This window comes from Hyla sarda, chromosome 5 (assembly GCF_029499605.1).
Source record: "Hyla sarda isolate aHylSar1 chromosome 5, aHylSar1.hap1, whole genome shotgun sequence".
NCBI lineage: Eukaryota > Metazoa > Chordata > Amphibia > Anura > Hylidae > Hyla > Hyla sarda.
Genome location: NC_079193.1, coordinates 95,328,273 through 95,347,045, shown reverse-complemented (window position 1 = coordinate 95,347,045; position 18,773 = coordinate 95,328,273). Strand labels below are relative to the sequence as shown.

At 42.7% G+C, this 18,773-nt stretch overlaps 1 protein-coding gene across 5 annotated transcripts in view; it reads left to right on the top strand.

Annotated features, from left to right (window-relative positions):
• SGO1 (shugoshin 1) overlaps positions 1–11,145 on the top strand; it is a 30,877-nt gene extending 19,732 nt beyond the window's left edge. For 4 of the 5 annotated variants that reach the window (XM_056519965.1, XM_056519963.1, XM_056519964.1 and 1 more), the window contains 3 exons: positions 4,651–4,860; positions 8,464–8,659; positions 9,686–11,145. In XM_056519965.1, the coding sequence (XP_056375940.1) occupies positions 4,651–4,860; positions 8,464–8,659; positions 9,686–9,824 (545 nt within the window). In that variant the 3' untranslated portion in view covers positions 9,825–11,145. The remainder of the gene's footprint in view (positions 1–4,650; positions 4,861–8,463; positions 8,660–9,685) is intronic. The other variant, XM_056519966.1, reaches the window with a different exon arrangement.
• The last annotated feature ends 7,628 nt before the right edge of the window (positions 11,146–18,773 follow it).

The window sequence follows — 18,773 nt, the reverse complement described above, 5'->3', positions numbered from 1 at the left end:
CATCTTAATCAACACAGGACCAATATTAAAAAAGGTTTCCTCCTACAAAGCCTGTCCCGACACATCAGTATCCATCACAAGGATGCCCCCAATCTGATTTCAGGGGTGTGGAAATTAAAAAAAAAAACTACTTGTCCAAGGGACTAAAGCGGAACACAATCTACTTGTCCCTCAAGAAAATCCACTTGTCCTGGTAGATAAAATAATTTCAACCAAAATAGTCTGATTCCCCCCTCCCCCCCACTAGACCACCAGGGATTGATATACGATTCCTTTAGACACTGCTGACAGCGGTGATCTAATGGTTTAATAGGCGATCGCAGTATGTCAGGATATTAGCGGCTGGAGAGCTGTAGCTCCTCTTACGCCCGAGACAAGCCCAGAAAAGTCTAGATGTAACTTTTTGATCACCTTATAAAAAATTTCTAATATGAAATGACCAAAAATGAACAATTCTGGACTATTATTTACATTTACACCGTTCACCGTATTTAATTAACATTATATTTTAATAGCCCGGACATTTCCACATGCAGAGATACCACTTATGTTTATTTTTGTACATTATTTTTATTTAAAGAAAATTGGAAACTTATAAGGAAAGAGGCTTATTCACATATATACGCACTTTTTAAAGTATTTTAATCACTATTTTTCAGTCTCAATAGGGACTTATGTGTTACTGGGGGGGAGGGGGTTCTGCTTCTCCATTTTATATGCTGCATTTTGTGTCAGAAAATGCTGGAAGTTGCATTTAGTTAGTAGATAACTACAACTTTCAGCATGCCCTGATACAGCCTATGGTTGTGTGGGTGTTGCAGCATGTTGCACTGTATAGTAGGACAGTTAAGGTTATTGTGTAACATGCTGGGAGTTGTAGTTTTGGTTTGTGTCAGCTGCAGAGCCATAGTCTATGTCAAGGAATACTGGGAATTACAGTTAGTAACTAAAACACCCAGCATGCCCTGATGCAGCCTATAGCTCTGCAGCTGACCCGAACCAAAACTACAACTCCCAGTATGTTGCACTTTATAGTTCTACAGTTTAGGTTATGGTCCAACATGCTGGGAGTTGTAGTTTTGGTTCGGGCGTGTTTGTCTGCATCCGTGGGGCTCTTGGTTGGCGGGTGAGTATGAAGGGGGTAGGATTCTGGGGGTGTAATTTAGTGCGGGTGCCACTAAAAATAAATAAAATTAGATGGCACAACTGCCCTAATGCCCGACGTGACAGTCCGCTCCTATACAAAAACATTCATGCATACACATCATACATGCACCAGCCACTGCCCCCATATACATATATATATATACACACACCCGCCACTGCCCCTCCTCACATCATACATTACATACACACATACACTCACACCATACATACACCTGCCGCTGCCCACCCCACATCATACATCACATACACACACATCACACAGACATTATACACACATCATACATTACATACACATCACACATAGACATCATACACACATACGCTCACACCATACATATCCACCAGTGTTTCCCAACCAGGGTGCCTCCAGCTGTTGCAAAACTACAACTCCCAGCATGCCCAGAGCATGCTGGGAGTTGTAGTTTTGCAACAGCTGGAGGCACCCTGGTTGGGAAACACTGACATACACCATACATATGCACACATCATACATACACCTGCCGCTGCCCCCCAACAGACATTACATACACACATCACACATACACTCACACCATACATACACAACCACCCTTCCTGCCGCCGCCTGCATTCTCGGCATCCTCACCTGATCCGGCCATGAGTGGACATCAGAGCTGTAGTCCCGGCCGGTGTGAGGTGAGATTTACGTCCTCCCCCTCCCCCCGCTCTGTGTTTTCCCCGTGCAAACAAGCAACCTCCCCGTGGTGGATTAGGTCCTGTCTAGACAGAGCAGGGGAGGGGGGAGGGATAGAGCTGTGTGCGGGGGATGGAGCTGTGCACGGACATGTCAACATCCTCTCTCTCACCCTGCTGTGTCTTCTGAGCTCCGTCCATCCTCCGGGAGGGGAGATAAGGGGGCTCTGCAGTCAGCTGGAGGCCGCCGCCCCCTCCATACACTCAGAGCTGGTGCGAGGTGCAGACTTGCATCGGCTCCTGCGCCTCACACCGACATTAAAGTAAAATAAGGGGGAAGTCTGTCTGTCCCTGCCCGATACAGGGCTAAATCTATAAACAATTCACCTGCCCGGCACCCAAAACTACTTGTCCCGGGCGTCGGGCTATAGAATTTCCACATCCCTGTGATTTCCATCATACCGATTGAACAAATCCCGGCGACCATGGGGAACAGATCTGCTGCACTGAATAAAAGAGATGTTTTGGATTTACACCATGCAAACACTCCACCCTATGGGTCTTAATGAAGCCACTGAAGTAATATGCTGAAAACCCTGCAGTCTTTGGGGACCCTTACCCCTGGTCATCTTAACTAGGAACATCTCCACTGCCCCGACGATAATATACTACGCCGGCCTATGACCCACCTTAAGATACAATTCTTCTCCTCTGGATTTTATATTCCAGAAAATAAATGAGGGAGTCCTGTTTCTGTTGGAACCCGAGCGGCTGTGTTTGGTGCCCCCCATCCGGAGAGTTGCCCGGGGTGCAGCTGCTTAGCCTTGCGGCTATGTCCTTGCCCATAACCTTGTACCATTGAGACTGTTGATGTGTGTAGGCATTTATCACCCTTGCCCGATTTCATGTGTTCTCCTAGGCTTACTAAGTCTGTATTGCTTTTTTAATTCTAATTTCTCATATGGCATGTATATATTTTATGTATGATACGCATCTATGATTTGTGCTCTGAACTTAAGTCTATCCGATTGTTATGTTTGGATTATATGAATTTTTGATTTTCGTGGGCTTTTCCCGGCCCAGTAGTCCTTTAGGGATTGGACCTGAGGAAGAAGGGAGCGTGTCCCTTCGTAACGCATAGTCCCGTTTTACATCCTGATTAAACTCCACTTACCATCGGATTCTGATATTCATTCCCGCCGCACGGGTGAGCGCCACACCAGGATCGCCTATTTTCCTCATCGATCACTTTCTTGAAAAGTGGTGTTTCTTGTGGCTATCACCTCCATCCGGAGGATGTCTGAATTGGCAGCTTTTTCCTGCCGTTCTCCATTTCTGGTGATCCACCTGAACAAGGTCGTTTTCCGGCCAAATCCTTCCTTTTTACCTAAGGTGGTCTCAGCCTTTCATCTCAATGAGGACATTGTCCTCCCGTCCTTTTGTCCGGTTCCTGCTCATTCTAGGAGCGCTTACTACACAAGCTGGACGTAGTTCCAGCTGTTCGGTCTTATCTCTGCATCACTTCTCCGCTTCGTCAGTGTGATTCCTTTTTTGTCCTTGTGGAATGTCGTCGCAAGGGACAACCTGCTTCCAACGCCACCATTTCTCGATGGATTCGGTCCGCCATTTCGGAAGCCTTCGCTGTAAAGGGAAGATTCCTCCTTTCAGAGTTGTGGCTCATTCCACACGTTCTGTTGGGGCATCCTGGGCTCTCCAGAATAGAGCCTCGGCCTCGCAGATTTGCAAGGCGGCTACCTGGTTGTCTTTGCATACTTTCTTGAGGTTTTTACCGAGTTCATACTTTCGCATCGGCTGATGCTAGTCTGGGCCGTAAAGTGTTGCAGGCGGCAGTGGACCGGCCGTCTGCCTGATTACTTATCTGCCCACCCAAGGGACAGCTTTGGTACGTCCCACGGTCTGTGTCCCCCAATGGAGCCGATAGAGAAAAGGAGATTTTTTTAACACTTACCGTAAAATATCTTTGTCGAAGGATCCATTGGGGGACACAGCTCCCGGCCTTTTTTTTTTTTTTTCTCTTTTGGTTCTCTGTCCGAGGGTGTGTTCAGTTATGTTTTTCTTCTGGTTCTCGGACAGTTTTTGGGTCTTTCTTTGACCTATTGTTCTCCTCCTATTGCTCTGGAACTTAAACTGACTAGCTCAGAGCCTGAAGGCGGGTATATCCTGCTGGGAGGAGCTGACTTTTTTTATTACCATAGTGTCACACCTCCTAGAGACAGCAAGATACACCCACGGTCTGTGTCCCCCAATGGAGCCGATGGAGAGCATATACGCAATGTCTGTGCCCCCTTACTCGCAATGGGGAAACAGTGAACCGCAATTCCTGAGTCCCCACCTGAAAACAGAAAGAAAAAGGAATAAAAAACTAACACGTCCCTATACTAGGAAAACAAAAAAACTAAAAGACCTGGTCTGGATAGCCCCGACCAGTCCACCTCCTTCAGACACTAAGCTTAAACTGACTAGCTCAGAGCCTGAAGGTGGGTATATCTTGCTGGGAGGAGCTGACTTTTTCTTATTACCATAGTGTCACACCTCCTAGAGACAGCAAGATACACCCACGGTCTGTGTCCCCACAATGGATCCTTCGAGAAAGAGATTTTACGGTAAGTGTTAAAAAAAATCTCCTTTTCTCACACATTTATTGTATAATATAAAGGAGGCAAGCCCATTTTTCTACAATACATTTCCCTAAAAAAGTAGGAGATTGGTGGGATTAAGTGCTTGTACTGATCGTGCTGAGGCTAAGTGTAATGTGTTATCTCAGATCACTGAGTTAATGTGTTGAATATGTCAACAATTAAATGATTACAGATGTTGCAAGAGGAAAGAAACATACAAGAAGTGGCTTAAGAGGTTCAGTGGAACTTGAAATCAAACCTGCTGCCAAGGAAGAGCCCACAGAAGGGACAAAACGCAATGAATTCCTGGTGGAACATAAAAAGACAGAAGACAACCTCAGGCTAAGCATAGATGTCCCTGCTGTTAAGGACAACCTGATGTATTGTACAGACAGGAATATATGTAGGTTCTTAGTGTGTGTTTACGTTTGTATAACATCACATTCGAACATGTTATATTTAACCAGACAGATCATCTGCACCCCATAAATTTGCTTGTCTAACCTGGTACCCTGCCTGTTATCTGAAAACTTTTAATTTATTTTTTATTTTTTTGTGACTATTAGAGAGAACAAATATTAGTCTCATAAGATATCCAATGTATTGGATTGTAAAAATTGTGCAAATTGCAACATTTATATGGTGCAGCTCATTGGGAATTATTTTTCCTCATGGTTGGCATTTGTGGTGAATAATTTGCACCAGAAAGTGGCACATATCTTTAGAGATATTCTCATTACGGAAATTCAGGTGGTGACCACCGCACAAGTTGAAAGGACCCGGGGTTTTTCCTTTTTTGCACTTTCATTTTTTCCTCCTTACCTTTAAAAAATCATAACACTTTCAATTTTGCACCTAAAAATCCATACGATTGCTTATTTTTTGCGCCACCAATTGAACTTTGTAATGACATCAGTAATTTTACCCAAAAATCTACGGCGAAACAGAGAAAAAATCAGTGAGACAAAATTGATTAAACGCTATTTTGTAATTTTTGGGGGCTTCTGTTTCTACACAGTAAATTTTTTGGTAAAAATGACACCTGATCTTTATTCTGTAGGTCCATATGATTAAAATTATACCTTATTTATATAGGTTTGATTTTGTCGCACTTCTGAAAAAAATCATAACTACATGCAGGAAAATGTATACGTTTAAAATTGTCATCTTCTGACCCCTATAACTTTATTTATCCGTGTATGGGCCGATATGAGGGCTAATTTTTTGCTCCGTGATCTGAAGTTTTTATCGGTACCATTTTTGTATTGAGCGGACTTTTTGGTCGCTTTTTATTCATTTTTTCATTAAATTAAAAATTGACCAAAAAAAAACACTATTTTGGTCTTTGGATTTTTTTTTGCCCGTACACCATTAACCGTGCCGTGAAATTAATGATTATATTTTTGCAATTCGGACATTTCCGCACGCGGCGATACCACATGTTTATTTTTATTTACACTTTTTTAAATGGGAAAAGGGGGGTGATTCAAACTTTTATTAGGGAAGGGGTTAAATGATCTTTATTCACTTTTTTTATTTTTTTCCACTTTTTTTTTTTTTTGCAATGTTATAGCTCCCATAGGGGGCTATAACACTGAACACACTGATCTTTTACATTGATCAATGGTTTGTCATAGGAAACCATTGATCAATGATTCTGCCGCTTGACTGCTCATGCCTGGATCTCAGGCACTGAGCAGTCATTCGGCAATCGGACACCAGGAGACAAGGTAAGGGACCCTCCTGCTGTATCACAGCTGTTCGGGATGCCGCGATTTTGCCGTGGACATCCTGAACAGCCCCCTGAGCTAACCGGCAATGATTTACTTTCACTGTAGACGTGGCGTTCAATTGATTGCGGTGCCGCGCGCTATTTGCCACGGGTCCCGGCCTTTGTTAGCCGATCCGCTATGGTTATAGAACGGGAGCGGACTCAGGGCGTACAGGTACGCCCTTGTTCCGGGGATGGACACAGACAGCATAGGGCCCCTGTGCAAAGAACGTGCCTGGGCCCCCCCATACATCAATTGTTCAGGTAGGAGATAAATATGAAATTTTTTACGGTTCTTGATACACATGTATTTCTTGCTTATCTTATCCTGTGTGTTAGACTATACATGTGCCTTACACTGTGTTCATACTGTTTATACTGTATTTTTGGGAATATTTACAATAAACTTCTACTGTTTAAAAAAAAAAAAAGAGATATGAGATAGATAGCTAGAGAGATATAGATAGATATGGGAGATGGATGGATGGATAGATATGGGAGAGATTAGATGGATAGATATGAGAGATAGGACATGGATATCTTTTTACCAACCAGGGTGCCTCCAGATGTTGCAAAACTAAAAAAACTACAACTCCTGGGCCTTTGGCTGTTGAGTGCTGGGAGTTGTAGTTTTGCAACAGCTGAGGCACCCTGTGGGATGGATAGATCGATAGATCGATAGGTAGATAGTGTTTTCCAACCAGGGTGTCTCCAGCTTTTGCAAAACTACAACTCCCAGCATGCCTGAACTATAGTTTTGCAACAGCTGGAGGCACCATGGTAGGAAAACACTGATCTATGCCCAGTCAATCTATCTATCTCAGTGTTTACCAACCAGTGTGCCTCCAGCTGTTGCAAAACTACAACTCCCAGCATACCCGGACAGTCTTTAGCTGTCCGGAAGTTGTAGTTTTGCAACAGCTGGAGGCTCCTTGGTTGGGAAACACTGCCTTAAAGGAGTACTCCGGTGCATACTTTTTTCATGTTATCCCGTCCGGGCTGCAAAATAAAAGAAAACGCACTTTCTCTTACCTGCCAACGAGCCCCCGGAGCTCCGGTATAGGTGTTCGGTCCCCGGGCTGTATTCTTCTTACTTCCGGTTAGCCCAACACGTCACACGGAGCTTCAGCCTATCACTGGCCGCAGCGATGTCCCGCCTCGGCCGGTGATAGGCTGAAGCTCCGTGTGACGTGCCGGGCTAACCGGAAGTAAGAAGAGTACAGCCCGGGGACCGAACACCTGTACCGGGGCTCATTGGCAGGTGAGATAAAGTGCGTTTTCTTTTATTTTGCAGCCCGGACGGGATAACATGAAAAAAGTGTGCACCGGAGTACTCCTTTAATGGATTAATGATAAATAAACAAGCAGTGTGTCCACATGTTGTGGCCCCAGTGGGGTCACTTTCCCTGCTCCAGTGTCTACAGGTCACATTACAAGAACAATTTTTTTGAAAAATCGCGGCAAAAATGGCGCAGTTTTACCGCAATTTCGAAAAGTCGTGGTAAAACCGTGCCATTTTTGCCGCGATTTTTCCCAAAAATTGTTCTTGTAATGTGACCTGTGGACCCCGAAGCAGGGAAAGTGACCCCACTGGGCTGCTACCCCCCAGCCCCAGGTTATACTGCTAGTGAGAAGAGAGGAAGGACAGGGGACATAACTTCCCCTCACAGCCGCTGTGCTCCTGGGAGGCCTGTCAGCTCTCCGCCTCCGTCCTCTTCCTGTGCTGGGGGCGGAGCCATGAATCAGATACCTTCATCCCTGCGCTACTGCCTGTCTCCCTAATGATACTGGAGCAGGAGCAGCGCAGGGATTGTAAAAAAAAAAAATAGCGCTTGTCTGAGTGGGGATCGGGACTACTGTCCTGGATCCTCACCAGCTGCACCTCTCTCTCAAGGGGGCCCTTGGCCAGTGCCTGAAGGCCCATGTGTAGTGGCGGGCCCCTGTGCAGCTGAACATGCTGCATGTGTGATTTGTCCGCCCCTGCCCTTGGTCCTTAATAGGTTAAAGGCAAACTGTCAATAACCTTCTTGTTTCCGGAGTCATTTGGGGCAGTCCCTGGCAGTAGCCTAACTATTCTACATTCCTCTCAGGCATTTTCTTTATTTTTAAGAACCTAACTTGCATTTGTACATGGCATATTGTTCTCAAGATGAACGGCTGTTCATAGAGCTGTATGAGTGAATCTAGGTTTATTTGGAGTTCTTATGTGACTCAGGCCTTTGCTCAACATTTCAGGTGAATCTGAGGGAAATTCTGCCGCTCTCCGTGTCAGCCTGATGGATGTCACAAATCTGTCCTCGGGCTCCGGGAGTACTGAATCAAAGAAACATTCCTTCCCATTTGCCGATGATAACAGGAAAGTGTCTGGAAGCTTCATGAGGAAGAGGAGGTGTACAGTGACAATAAATTATGCGGAGCCAAATCTCAGCAAGTAAGTACAAGGAATCGTCTCTTCATGAATAGACATTTTCTTTCTATCCTGCTGCCAAATCCTTCACACGGCTCAATGAATTGCAGGTTGGGCTGTGTTAATGATCACCGGATTGTTTGTGTTACCTTTTTAATTTCAGCTACACATTACCAATTTACACTGGGAGATGTGCCGCTGCTAGTGATGGTTTAAATGGCCTCACAATATATGATCAGCAAGTGGACAAGCACTTCCTCATTTGTCGGCTGATCGTGGCACTATTACACTGGGACTGTTGTCTGGAACAAGTGTTTTTACTAGAGATGAGCGAACTTACAGAAAATTCGATTTGTCACGAACTTCTCGGCTCGGCAGTTGATGACTTTTCCTGCGTAAATTAGTTCAGCTTTCCGGTGCTCCGGTGGGCTGGAGACTCTTTCCTAGGAATGTATCCACCATTTCCAGCCCACCGGAGCACCTGAAGGCTGAACTAAATTACGCAGGAAAAGTCGTCAACTGCCGAGCCGAGAAGTTTGTGACGAATCGAATTTACTGTAAGTTCGCTCATCTCTAGTTTTTACGAATGCTTGTTCAGCTCATAAACTGCTTAAGTAAAAGGGTTGTTGTTGATCAAACAGATCGCTATTGATCTGTTATTAGCATCGTGATCAGCCAATAAAGTCACTCATTGTTGGCTGATTGTTTTAGCAGGTTAAAATATATAAAAAAATACTTTTGTCACCCATCTCCTGTGTAGTAGGGGGATGTACCGATGGCATAAAATAGAGGTAACAGACTGCTCAATGATGTAATAAATTTCTTCCACACTGAGTTTGGCGCTCATTTATTGCACGTGTTGGTCCAAAGGGCCCGAACACAGGGTTAAGAGGAGGATTGTAGATTAGGAAGAATACTTCATATACCCTTGGATGCGAGCTCTCAGCTGTGCTTCTATTATATCTGACCATGGTCCACGGTTTCAAGAGCTCTATTGCATATTTTTTTAATTGGATTTTGTTTTTAAAGTGTCCTTATTTTTCCTTACAGGAAGCTGAGAAGAGGTGATCCCTTTACAGATACTGAGTTTTTACTTTCCCCCATTTTCAAGAACGGGGATCCCAAGCGTAAATCAATTAACAGGAAATCACTTGCAAAATACAATGAAGCGTTTGTTGGCTGTCGTTGATGGACTGAAAACTAGTAATTTTATCTGTATATACTGTAAATGTTAATACGGGTTTGTGCAGTGTGATATAGGATACCTCTACTCTATGGGTGGAGGTTCTCATGAATTATGACAAGCCACCATGCACCTTCATAATTTAGGTGCTAGTGCTCCCACTGAAAACAGAGCCCAGAAGCTTAAGGGGCAGAATAGATTGACACCTTGCATGGTAATTTATACCACGATTATAAAAGTACCAACATTTTTGCTACTCAACATTCGTGTTTGTGTACCAGTACTGTAGATTATGACATCACCTTTTGGAGTGGTGCTGCTGTTAGCATGCAGGCTGCGGCTCAGTCCACAGCGGGAGCACGATGCACCACTTTGTCTCTAAGTGTTAAAGCATTGCTATCCCTTCAAAAAACGTTTGACCGGTCATACAGACATGTCAAAAGTTTTCAGTCATGGCTTCTTGCTAGAACTATCAGGAAAAAGCGTGAGGCTGCATGTCACACTCCCCGGCTCACCCTTGTAAATATATGGATTCCAGCTACTGCAAGAAGCCAGGAGGAGTGGGAGCCGGGGAGTGAAGTGCACAGCTGCATGCTTCTCCCCGCTATATCTAGTGATCTGTAGGGGTCTCATAACAGATACCTTCATGATCATAACTTGACATGTCCATGGAATGTGTCAAATGTTTTTTGAAGGGACAGTAAAAGTGTAAGGACTTGGAATGTTGCACAAATCTGTTTGTACATTAAGCTGTGCTCAGCTGTATTATGTGAAATATAGTATATATTTGTAAATATTTAAGTGTACACATATATGGTTACATGTTATAGCATTGTCTAAAGCCACTATATATACTCTATGGTACAATCTTTCACTAACACCATAACTTAAAGCATACCTCCAGCTGTGAAATATCTAACTTTGTTATAAAGTCCTAATGAGAAGCTATCAATGGTGCAGTCACAGGCTCTGAAATTCTCACTGTTCACATAAACAAATCTGCACATTGGGCGCCGGATGGTTTTTTTTCTGGCCAGATATAAGAGTACAGGAGTTTATAGATTAGAATGGCCAGTCTATCTAGTCCTCAGCTCTCCCTGGTAAAGCTGGGAGAAGGCTACAGGAGCCATAGCTGCAGAGTGCACTGTACCTGATTGTTCTGATAAATGACTATGACATATTTAATTTCCAATTACTTTGAGGCTGCAACATCTGTTGTATCTCAAGATATAAGCACATCAATATATACAAAGTCTAAACCCCATATCCTGTGCTGGAAAACCTAATTTTTTATAATACACACGTCCATGTGTCTCTTTTGTGCATTTTGTCAATTTTCTATTTTATAAAGTTTAGCCAGGTTATATGTTAGGCACTGAAGCTTAGCTAATTAAGGTTTGTAATGCAAATTGTTCCCTGTTTGTTTTAGAGCCTTTTATAACCTTTTGTAATCCTTGTCTCTTTTTTTTATTTTTTTTATAAGTAATATGTGTGAATAAATGATTTAAATAAATTATTTCAGTATTTTTCTTTTTTTTTTTAATTTCTTTTATTTTTCATTGCCCACATAATTAAAACGTGAGGTTAACAATGTAGGATCCAATACAAATCTAGCTTTTAGAATAGCTCCACTATATCTTTCTTTAATCCCTCTCTCCTTAGGACCTATGGGTACATCCTGGGAAGGGGGGGGAGCAGCTGCAGAGCGGGATTGTGATGTCACCCCGCTCTGTACCACACGGCCCCGGCTGTAATCCATAGCCAGGGGCTGTGGCTAATAGTCTACCACTGTGAGGCTATTAACTCTTTAGAACCTGCGGTCAAAGCTGATAGCAAGACCTAAAGCCAGCACTGGTTGCGGTGATCGCTTTCCCTTAAATGATGACCGGAGGGTCCCTTCCTTTCTCCGTGCCATCTGATCTTCCTTCTGTGGCTCCAGCCAGAGCGGCTAACACTGATCAATGCTGTGTACCATTCCATGGTATAGTCCCCTATAGCCGTGTTTCTCAAGCGTGGTCCTAAAGTACCCCCAACAGGTCCTTTAGTCTTTCACAGGTGATATAACACTGGTGATGTCTGATTCACTGACCATAATTATATCACCTGTGAAAAGACTAAGGAAATCCAGAAAACATGACCTGTTTGGGGTACTTGAGGACTGTGCTTGAGAAACACTGCCTAATAGGCACTTTAAAAAAAAAAAAGTGTGTTTTGAACAATGTGCAAAAAGAGTTTGAACGGCTTTTTGACAAAACTCTAGTTGACAGGTGCAAAAGGAAAACTATGTGGTAAAGGGGAACCACAACCCCCAAAACTGCGTAAATCAATTTCTGCACCCGAACCCAGTAAGTAGTCAGTGGACAGGACCAAAATATATGGAAAACAGTCCCAAGACCCACACCACATCTCCAGCATTGGGAGGGAAATCAGGGTTCAGCCTATTAAGTAAAGCCTGTTTGTGGTACCACCCCATTTGCATCTTATATTGCTTTTCCTTGTAGGCCATGCAAATAGAAGCCTTAGAGGCCCGTTCCCAGATTACCTGCCACCAAGTTTATGGGGGTGAGAGTTGAAAGTAAATGAACAATCCGAGGGGTGATTAATGCGCCAGAGGTCATAAACTGTCGCCGTATGTACCAATCGCTGAAAAAGTGTGGGTAACACAACTGGGGAGAGGACGGCAGCATACCCACTGTCGAGTGGCGATCAACAGAGGGAGAAAAAACTAAATTAAAATCACCCCCCAAGAGCCAAGCAGAGGGAGGGTATTTATGTAGGTGAGACAGGACTTGGCACAGGAAGGGGATCTGAGAGGTATTGGGAGCATACACATTGCAAAGAAGTAATTGTTTGTCCCCTAAAGATCCCTGAACAATGACAAACCTACATAACGGGTCTACGTAGGAAGAGGAGGCTTGGAAAGGACAGGACCTAGAAATTAAGTTTGTGACCCCCTCCCCGCTACTTTGGAGGCAGAGAATACTTGGGGGCTAGAGTTGGTGCAAGAAGAGAAAAGAGCCCGTCGCGGCAAAATGTGTCTCCTGAAGATAGACAATATAAGCCTTCAAAGCTATCAATTCCCTCCTGCAGCAGATGCCGCTTAGTCGGGGAGTTAAGACCCTTTACATTCAAGAAGACACACTTAGCCATGAAAGGGCGAGTAAAGGAGAGGGTGCAAGTGTATTAGGGTACTCACTCAGACCAGCTAGGGTGTCTCAATAAGTCCGGGGAGGGGAGAGGGGCCAGGAAAACCATCGCAACAGCCATCTGGACCTAAGAAAAAGAAAGGGCAGCAGGAGAGACAAACAGATGAGGATCAACCTGACAAGGGGAAGAGACAAGTAGAAAACAGATGGGAACAAAAGTCACGCTCCCTCCCATAGACTTGCATTGAGAGGGCGGGGCGTGACGTCACAAGCTCCTGGCGCCGGCCCCAGTGCTCGGAACAGTTTGTCCCAAACGCGGAGCAGCAGAGTACCCCTTTTAGAGTTTTTATAAATTTTTTTTTACATTTTTGCCTATTCATTTCTGCTCAGCTTTCCTCAGAATGCTGAGCGAACAGAATATTGGCACAGTGAAGGTCTCTGACACATGGGGGGGGGGGGGGAGTTATCAAAACCTGTGAAGAGGAAAAGTTGACCAGTTGCCCCTAGCAACCAATCAGATTGCTTTAATTTTTAAAAAGACCTCTGCAAAAAGTAAAGATTGCTGGCAATAAGAAACTTATCACCTAGCTGCAGGAGGGGGGCGGGTTTTGACCAGCTCACGTTCTGGATACAAAAAGTGCTCTAACAGAGCCGGGGCCCCGTATGCAAGATCATAGGGGGTCCAAGCAATCAGACCCCCAGCAATCAGACACTCAGGGTTAAGTTTCTTATTGCTAGACATCTTTAACCTCTTATCAAAACCTGTGCAGAGGAAAAGTTGCTGAGTTTCCCATAGCAACCAATCAGATCGCTTCTTTCATTTTTCAGAGGCCATTTCAAAAATGAAAGAAGCAATCTGATTGGTTGCTATGGGCAACTGGTCAAAGTTTCCTCTGCACAGGTTTTGATAAATCTCCTGCAATGGACGTATATTTACGTTCATTGCCACTCCCATTATATGAAGTGTGCTCAGCAGCTAATGCCTTATTAATCCTTTGGGCGCCACGATCAAAGTTGATTGTGTCGTCTAAAACAGGAGAAATGTAATCCCGGCTCTGAGAGGACAGCAGGAAGGTTCTTACTTGCCTCCTCATCATCCGATAATCCAAAGCTTCAGTCAGCCATGGCAGACTGGAGCAATGATAACACTTATCAAATATGCCATAGCATTCAACAGTATATGCAATCTAAGGATTGCATATAATAGTCCCCTATGGGGAATAAAAAATTGTGTGTAAAAAAATTGTTTGTGATTTAACCCCTTCCCTCATAAAATATAAAAAGTTTGAATTACCCCCCTTTTCCCATAAAAAAAAGTAAACAAAAATAAAACATTTGTGGTATTGCCTCATGCGTAAATGTCCGAACTATAAAAATATAATTTTAATTAAACCGCATGGTCAATGGCGTATGCGTAAAAATTCCAGAATTGCATATTTTTGGTCACTTTGTATACCATAAAAAAAAGTATAAAAGCGATCAAAAAAATCTCATCAAAACAAAAATGGTACCGATAAAAACTACAGATGACAGCGCAAAAAACGAGCCCTCATATCCCTGTATACGAAAAAATAGGAGTCGGAAGATGACACTTTTAAACATGCTAATTTTTTGTACAAAAAGTTCAAATTTTTTAAATAAGTAAAGCATAATAAAAAAAAAACGAAATGAAACCTATATAATTTAGGTACCATTGTAATCGTATGGACCTACAGAATAAAGAGAACATGTAATTTTTACCAAGAAGTCCATTTCGTAGAATTGTAAGTCCCCAAAAGTTACAAAATGGTGTTTTTGTTTTTTCAATTTTGCCTTACAAATTTTTTCTGTTTCACCGTAAATTTTGTGGTGAAATGATTGATGTTATTACAAAGTACAATTGGTGGCGCAAAAACAAGCCCTCTAGATGGGTCTGTAGGTGGAAAATTAGAGGCGTTATTTTTAGAAGGTGAGGAGGAAAAAATGAAAGTGCAAAAATTTAAAAACCTTGTGTCCTTAAGGGGTTAAAGAAGCAATCTGGTTGCTATGGGTAACTGCACAACTTTTCTCTGCACAGATTTTGATAAATCTTCACCATTTTTTAATTCAGGTCTTCTTACGCCATCTGCAATGGATAAGGCATCAGTGCTGAAGCTCCACATCACATCTATGAAGATTTCTTTTTCCCATAAAATGTGAATGGGATATAAAGTAAATTATATATTTTTAAATTAAAGTTCTAGTTTCTTTGAAAAAAAATATATCTATCTATATACAGTGACCCCCCCCCCCCCGACCTACGATGGCCCCGACATATGATAATTTCAACATGCGATGGCCTCTCAGAGGCCATCGCATGTTGAAGGCAGCATCAACATACAATGCTTTTTTATGTCGGGGCCATCGCATAAACGGCTATCCGGCAGCGCTGACTGCTTCAGCTGTCACCGGATAGCCATTTACGGTGCCCCGTGTGCTCCGGTGATGGTCTCTTACCTGTCCTCGGGGCTCCGGAGCGTCATCTTCGGGATCCCCTCCATCGCCGGCGCTCTCAATCTTCGTCACGCACGCCGTCCCGTCATCCAATAGGAGCGGCGTGCATAGTGACGTGAGAGCGATGATACCAGGCAGCAGAGACTTTTTGGAGCGGCGGCGACAGTGATGGAGGGCGACATCCAGGGGAGCGGTGACTGGTCCGGAGCGGCGGGGACAGGGGAGTACAACTTCCTATTCTTTACATTGCACGGATCCCTCAACATACGATGGTTTCAACAAACGATTGTCCATTTGGAACGGATTACCATCGTATGTTGAGGGACCACTGTATATAAAACTCAATGGGGGAGATTTATCAAAACCTGTCCAGAGGAAAAGTTGCTGAGTTGACCATAACAACCAATCAGATTGCTTCTCTCATTTTTCAGAGGCCTTTTCAGAAATGAAAGAAGCGATCTGATTGGTTGCTATGGACAACTCAGCAACTTTTCCTCTGGACAGGTTGTGATAAATCTCCCCCAATGTGTGTGTGTATGTATGTTCCAGCATCATGTCCAAATGGCTAAAGATATTAACATGAAACTTGGCACACATGTTACTTATATGTCAACAACAAACATAGGATAGCTCATTTAACCCTTACTCACCCCCATTTGCCAGGGTCGGGGTTTTTGTTTAAAGTCCCATACAAGTCTATGGGAAATATATGTTACTGCATAACTTCCAAACGGCTGGAGATATTTCGATAATACTTGGTCACATGTTACTTATATGTCCACTTAAAACATAGGATAGATAATTTAACCCTTACTCACCCCCATTTGTGAGGGTCGGGGTTTTTGTTAAAGTCCCATGCAAATCAATGGGAAATGTATGTTCCCACATAACTTCCGTATGACTGGAGACATTTCAATACCTAGTACACATATTACAGGTCGGGATAGGAGGTTGAGATAGGACAACAATATATGAGGACGGGATATGAAGTCAAAAGCTTCTTCCTTTGTTTATTTTCCTCCCCAACAAGGATTAGGAAGGAAAAACCAGGCAACGCCGGGTACTCAGCTAGTATATATATATATATAAAACTCAACGTGTGTGTGTATGTATGTTCCATGCAAATCAATGGGAAATGTATGTTTCCAAATAACTTCAGTACGGCTGGAGATATTTCAATACCTGGTACATATATTACAGGTCGAGATAGGAGGTCAAGAAATGAGGACGGGAAAGGGGGTCGAGATCAGAGGTCGAAATAAGAGGAAGGGATAGGAGGACGGGATATGAAGTCAAAAGCTACCTCCTTTGTTTATCCCCCCCCCCCCCAACAAGGATTAGGAAGAAAAAACCGGGCAATGCCGGGTACTCAGCTAGTATATATATAAAACTCAATGTGTGTGGGTGTATGTATGTGTGTGTATGTGTGTATGTTCCAGCATCATGTCCGAACAACTAAAGATATTAACATGAAACTTGGCACACATGTTACTTATATGTCAAAAACAAACATAGTATAGGTGATTTAACCCTTACTCACCCCCATTTGCCAGGGTCAGGGTTTTTGTTTAAAGTCCCATACAAGTCTATGGGAAATTTATGTTACTGCATAACTTCCAAACGGCTGGAGATATTTCGATAATACTTGGTCACATATTACTTATATGTCCACTTAAAATATAGGATAGTTAATTTAACCCTTAACTATTCCAATTTGTGAGGGTCAGGGTTTTTTGTTTAAAGTCCCATGCAAATCAATGGGAAATATATGTTCCCACATAACTTCCGTACGGCTGGGAATATTTCAATACCTGGTACACATATTATGGGTCGGGGGATAGGAGGTCGAGATAGGAGGACAGGATAGGACGGCGAGATAGGAGGTCGAGATATGAGGACGGGAAAGGAGGTCGGGATAGGAAGTTAACTACCCCCATTTGTGAGGGTCGGGGTTTTTGTTTAAAGTCCCATGCAAATCTATGGGAAATGTATGTTCCTGCATAACTTCTGTACGGCTGGAGATATTTCAATAATACCTGGTACACATATTACACATCTTATCCCCTATTATTTGGATAGGGGATAAGATGTTTTCAGCGGAGTACCCCCTTTAATTAAACCTATGAGCCACAGAATAAGTAATTCTTTAAGGCCAGTTTCTCACACAAGACTTATCCCCTGTGTTGATAAAAGCCTGCGCTTCTCATTCAGCGGCTTTCTCTGCCGATCAGCAGAACCCTCTGTGACAAGGTCTCTGGGGGTCTTTGTGAGTGCTGGTAACTGTTTTATTAACTGTTTAATTAGATTAGCAAGGAATGTTTTTTTATACCTGCCACCCCACCCCGTTTCCCTAATACTGATAGGGAATCCGATACTGCAGGCCTGTGTGAAAAATAAATGACAAAAAAAACACATAAAACTTAGACCTTGAATCTAAGTTTAAGTCCATATATAAACACAATATATAGCTTTAAATATAAGTGCAGATTCCTTTTTTCTAATAAGTTATTCACCTCATGGAGAAAGAGTACTGACTGTTTATGTGCTTGTTCTTTACCCTCTTGGCAGGAGTGTTCCTCCCAGTCATCGAAAGGAGAATTCTGCCTTTGTTCCCTACAACAACTTGTCATGTGTATAATGTCAGGCACTGTTGTGCCATGCTACACCAAATTACCATTAGTGAGAAAGGCTACACAGTACTTGTCCCTAACCTTCTTTCAATAGGCAATATAGTACAAAACTATGGGGGGAATGTATCAAGCCTTCCATGACAGTTTTCTTGGTTAAAATCCAAAATGTTGCTTAAACCTAATTTTGCTTATAAAAAAAAATGTGTGACTTCTCCCTTCTTGTGCAAACCTTGCCACTTTTTTACGCCACTCTTCTGGTGTAAGCATTGCTAAATTACCCCCCACTGTCTTTGTGGCTTATTTTGTCTCTGTATGCTTAGAAGCTAAAGAAAATAGAAATGAAATGAACATATTTCCACCAACCAATTTGCTTTCACATGTTTAATGTTATTAACATCGATTATTTCAAATGTTTGAACAAAAACTGCTATTTACATAGAAATCTAAATGATAGTTACTTTTATCAATATACACAGTATATCTGAATATTTTACACAAAGACAATTCCAAAATACCTGTATATAATTTAAAACCAATCCAAAACAATACAATATATTAACTTTACAAAGGTAAATATTCTGCTATATAAAGCATTTTACAAAAAAAAACAGGCATTCTACTCCAGCAAAATTGCACACGATCTATAGGAAAATATCACTTTCTTTAAAATTATAAAACATAAAAATGCAGTAAGTGTAGAAAAGAGA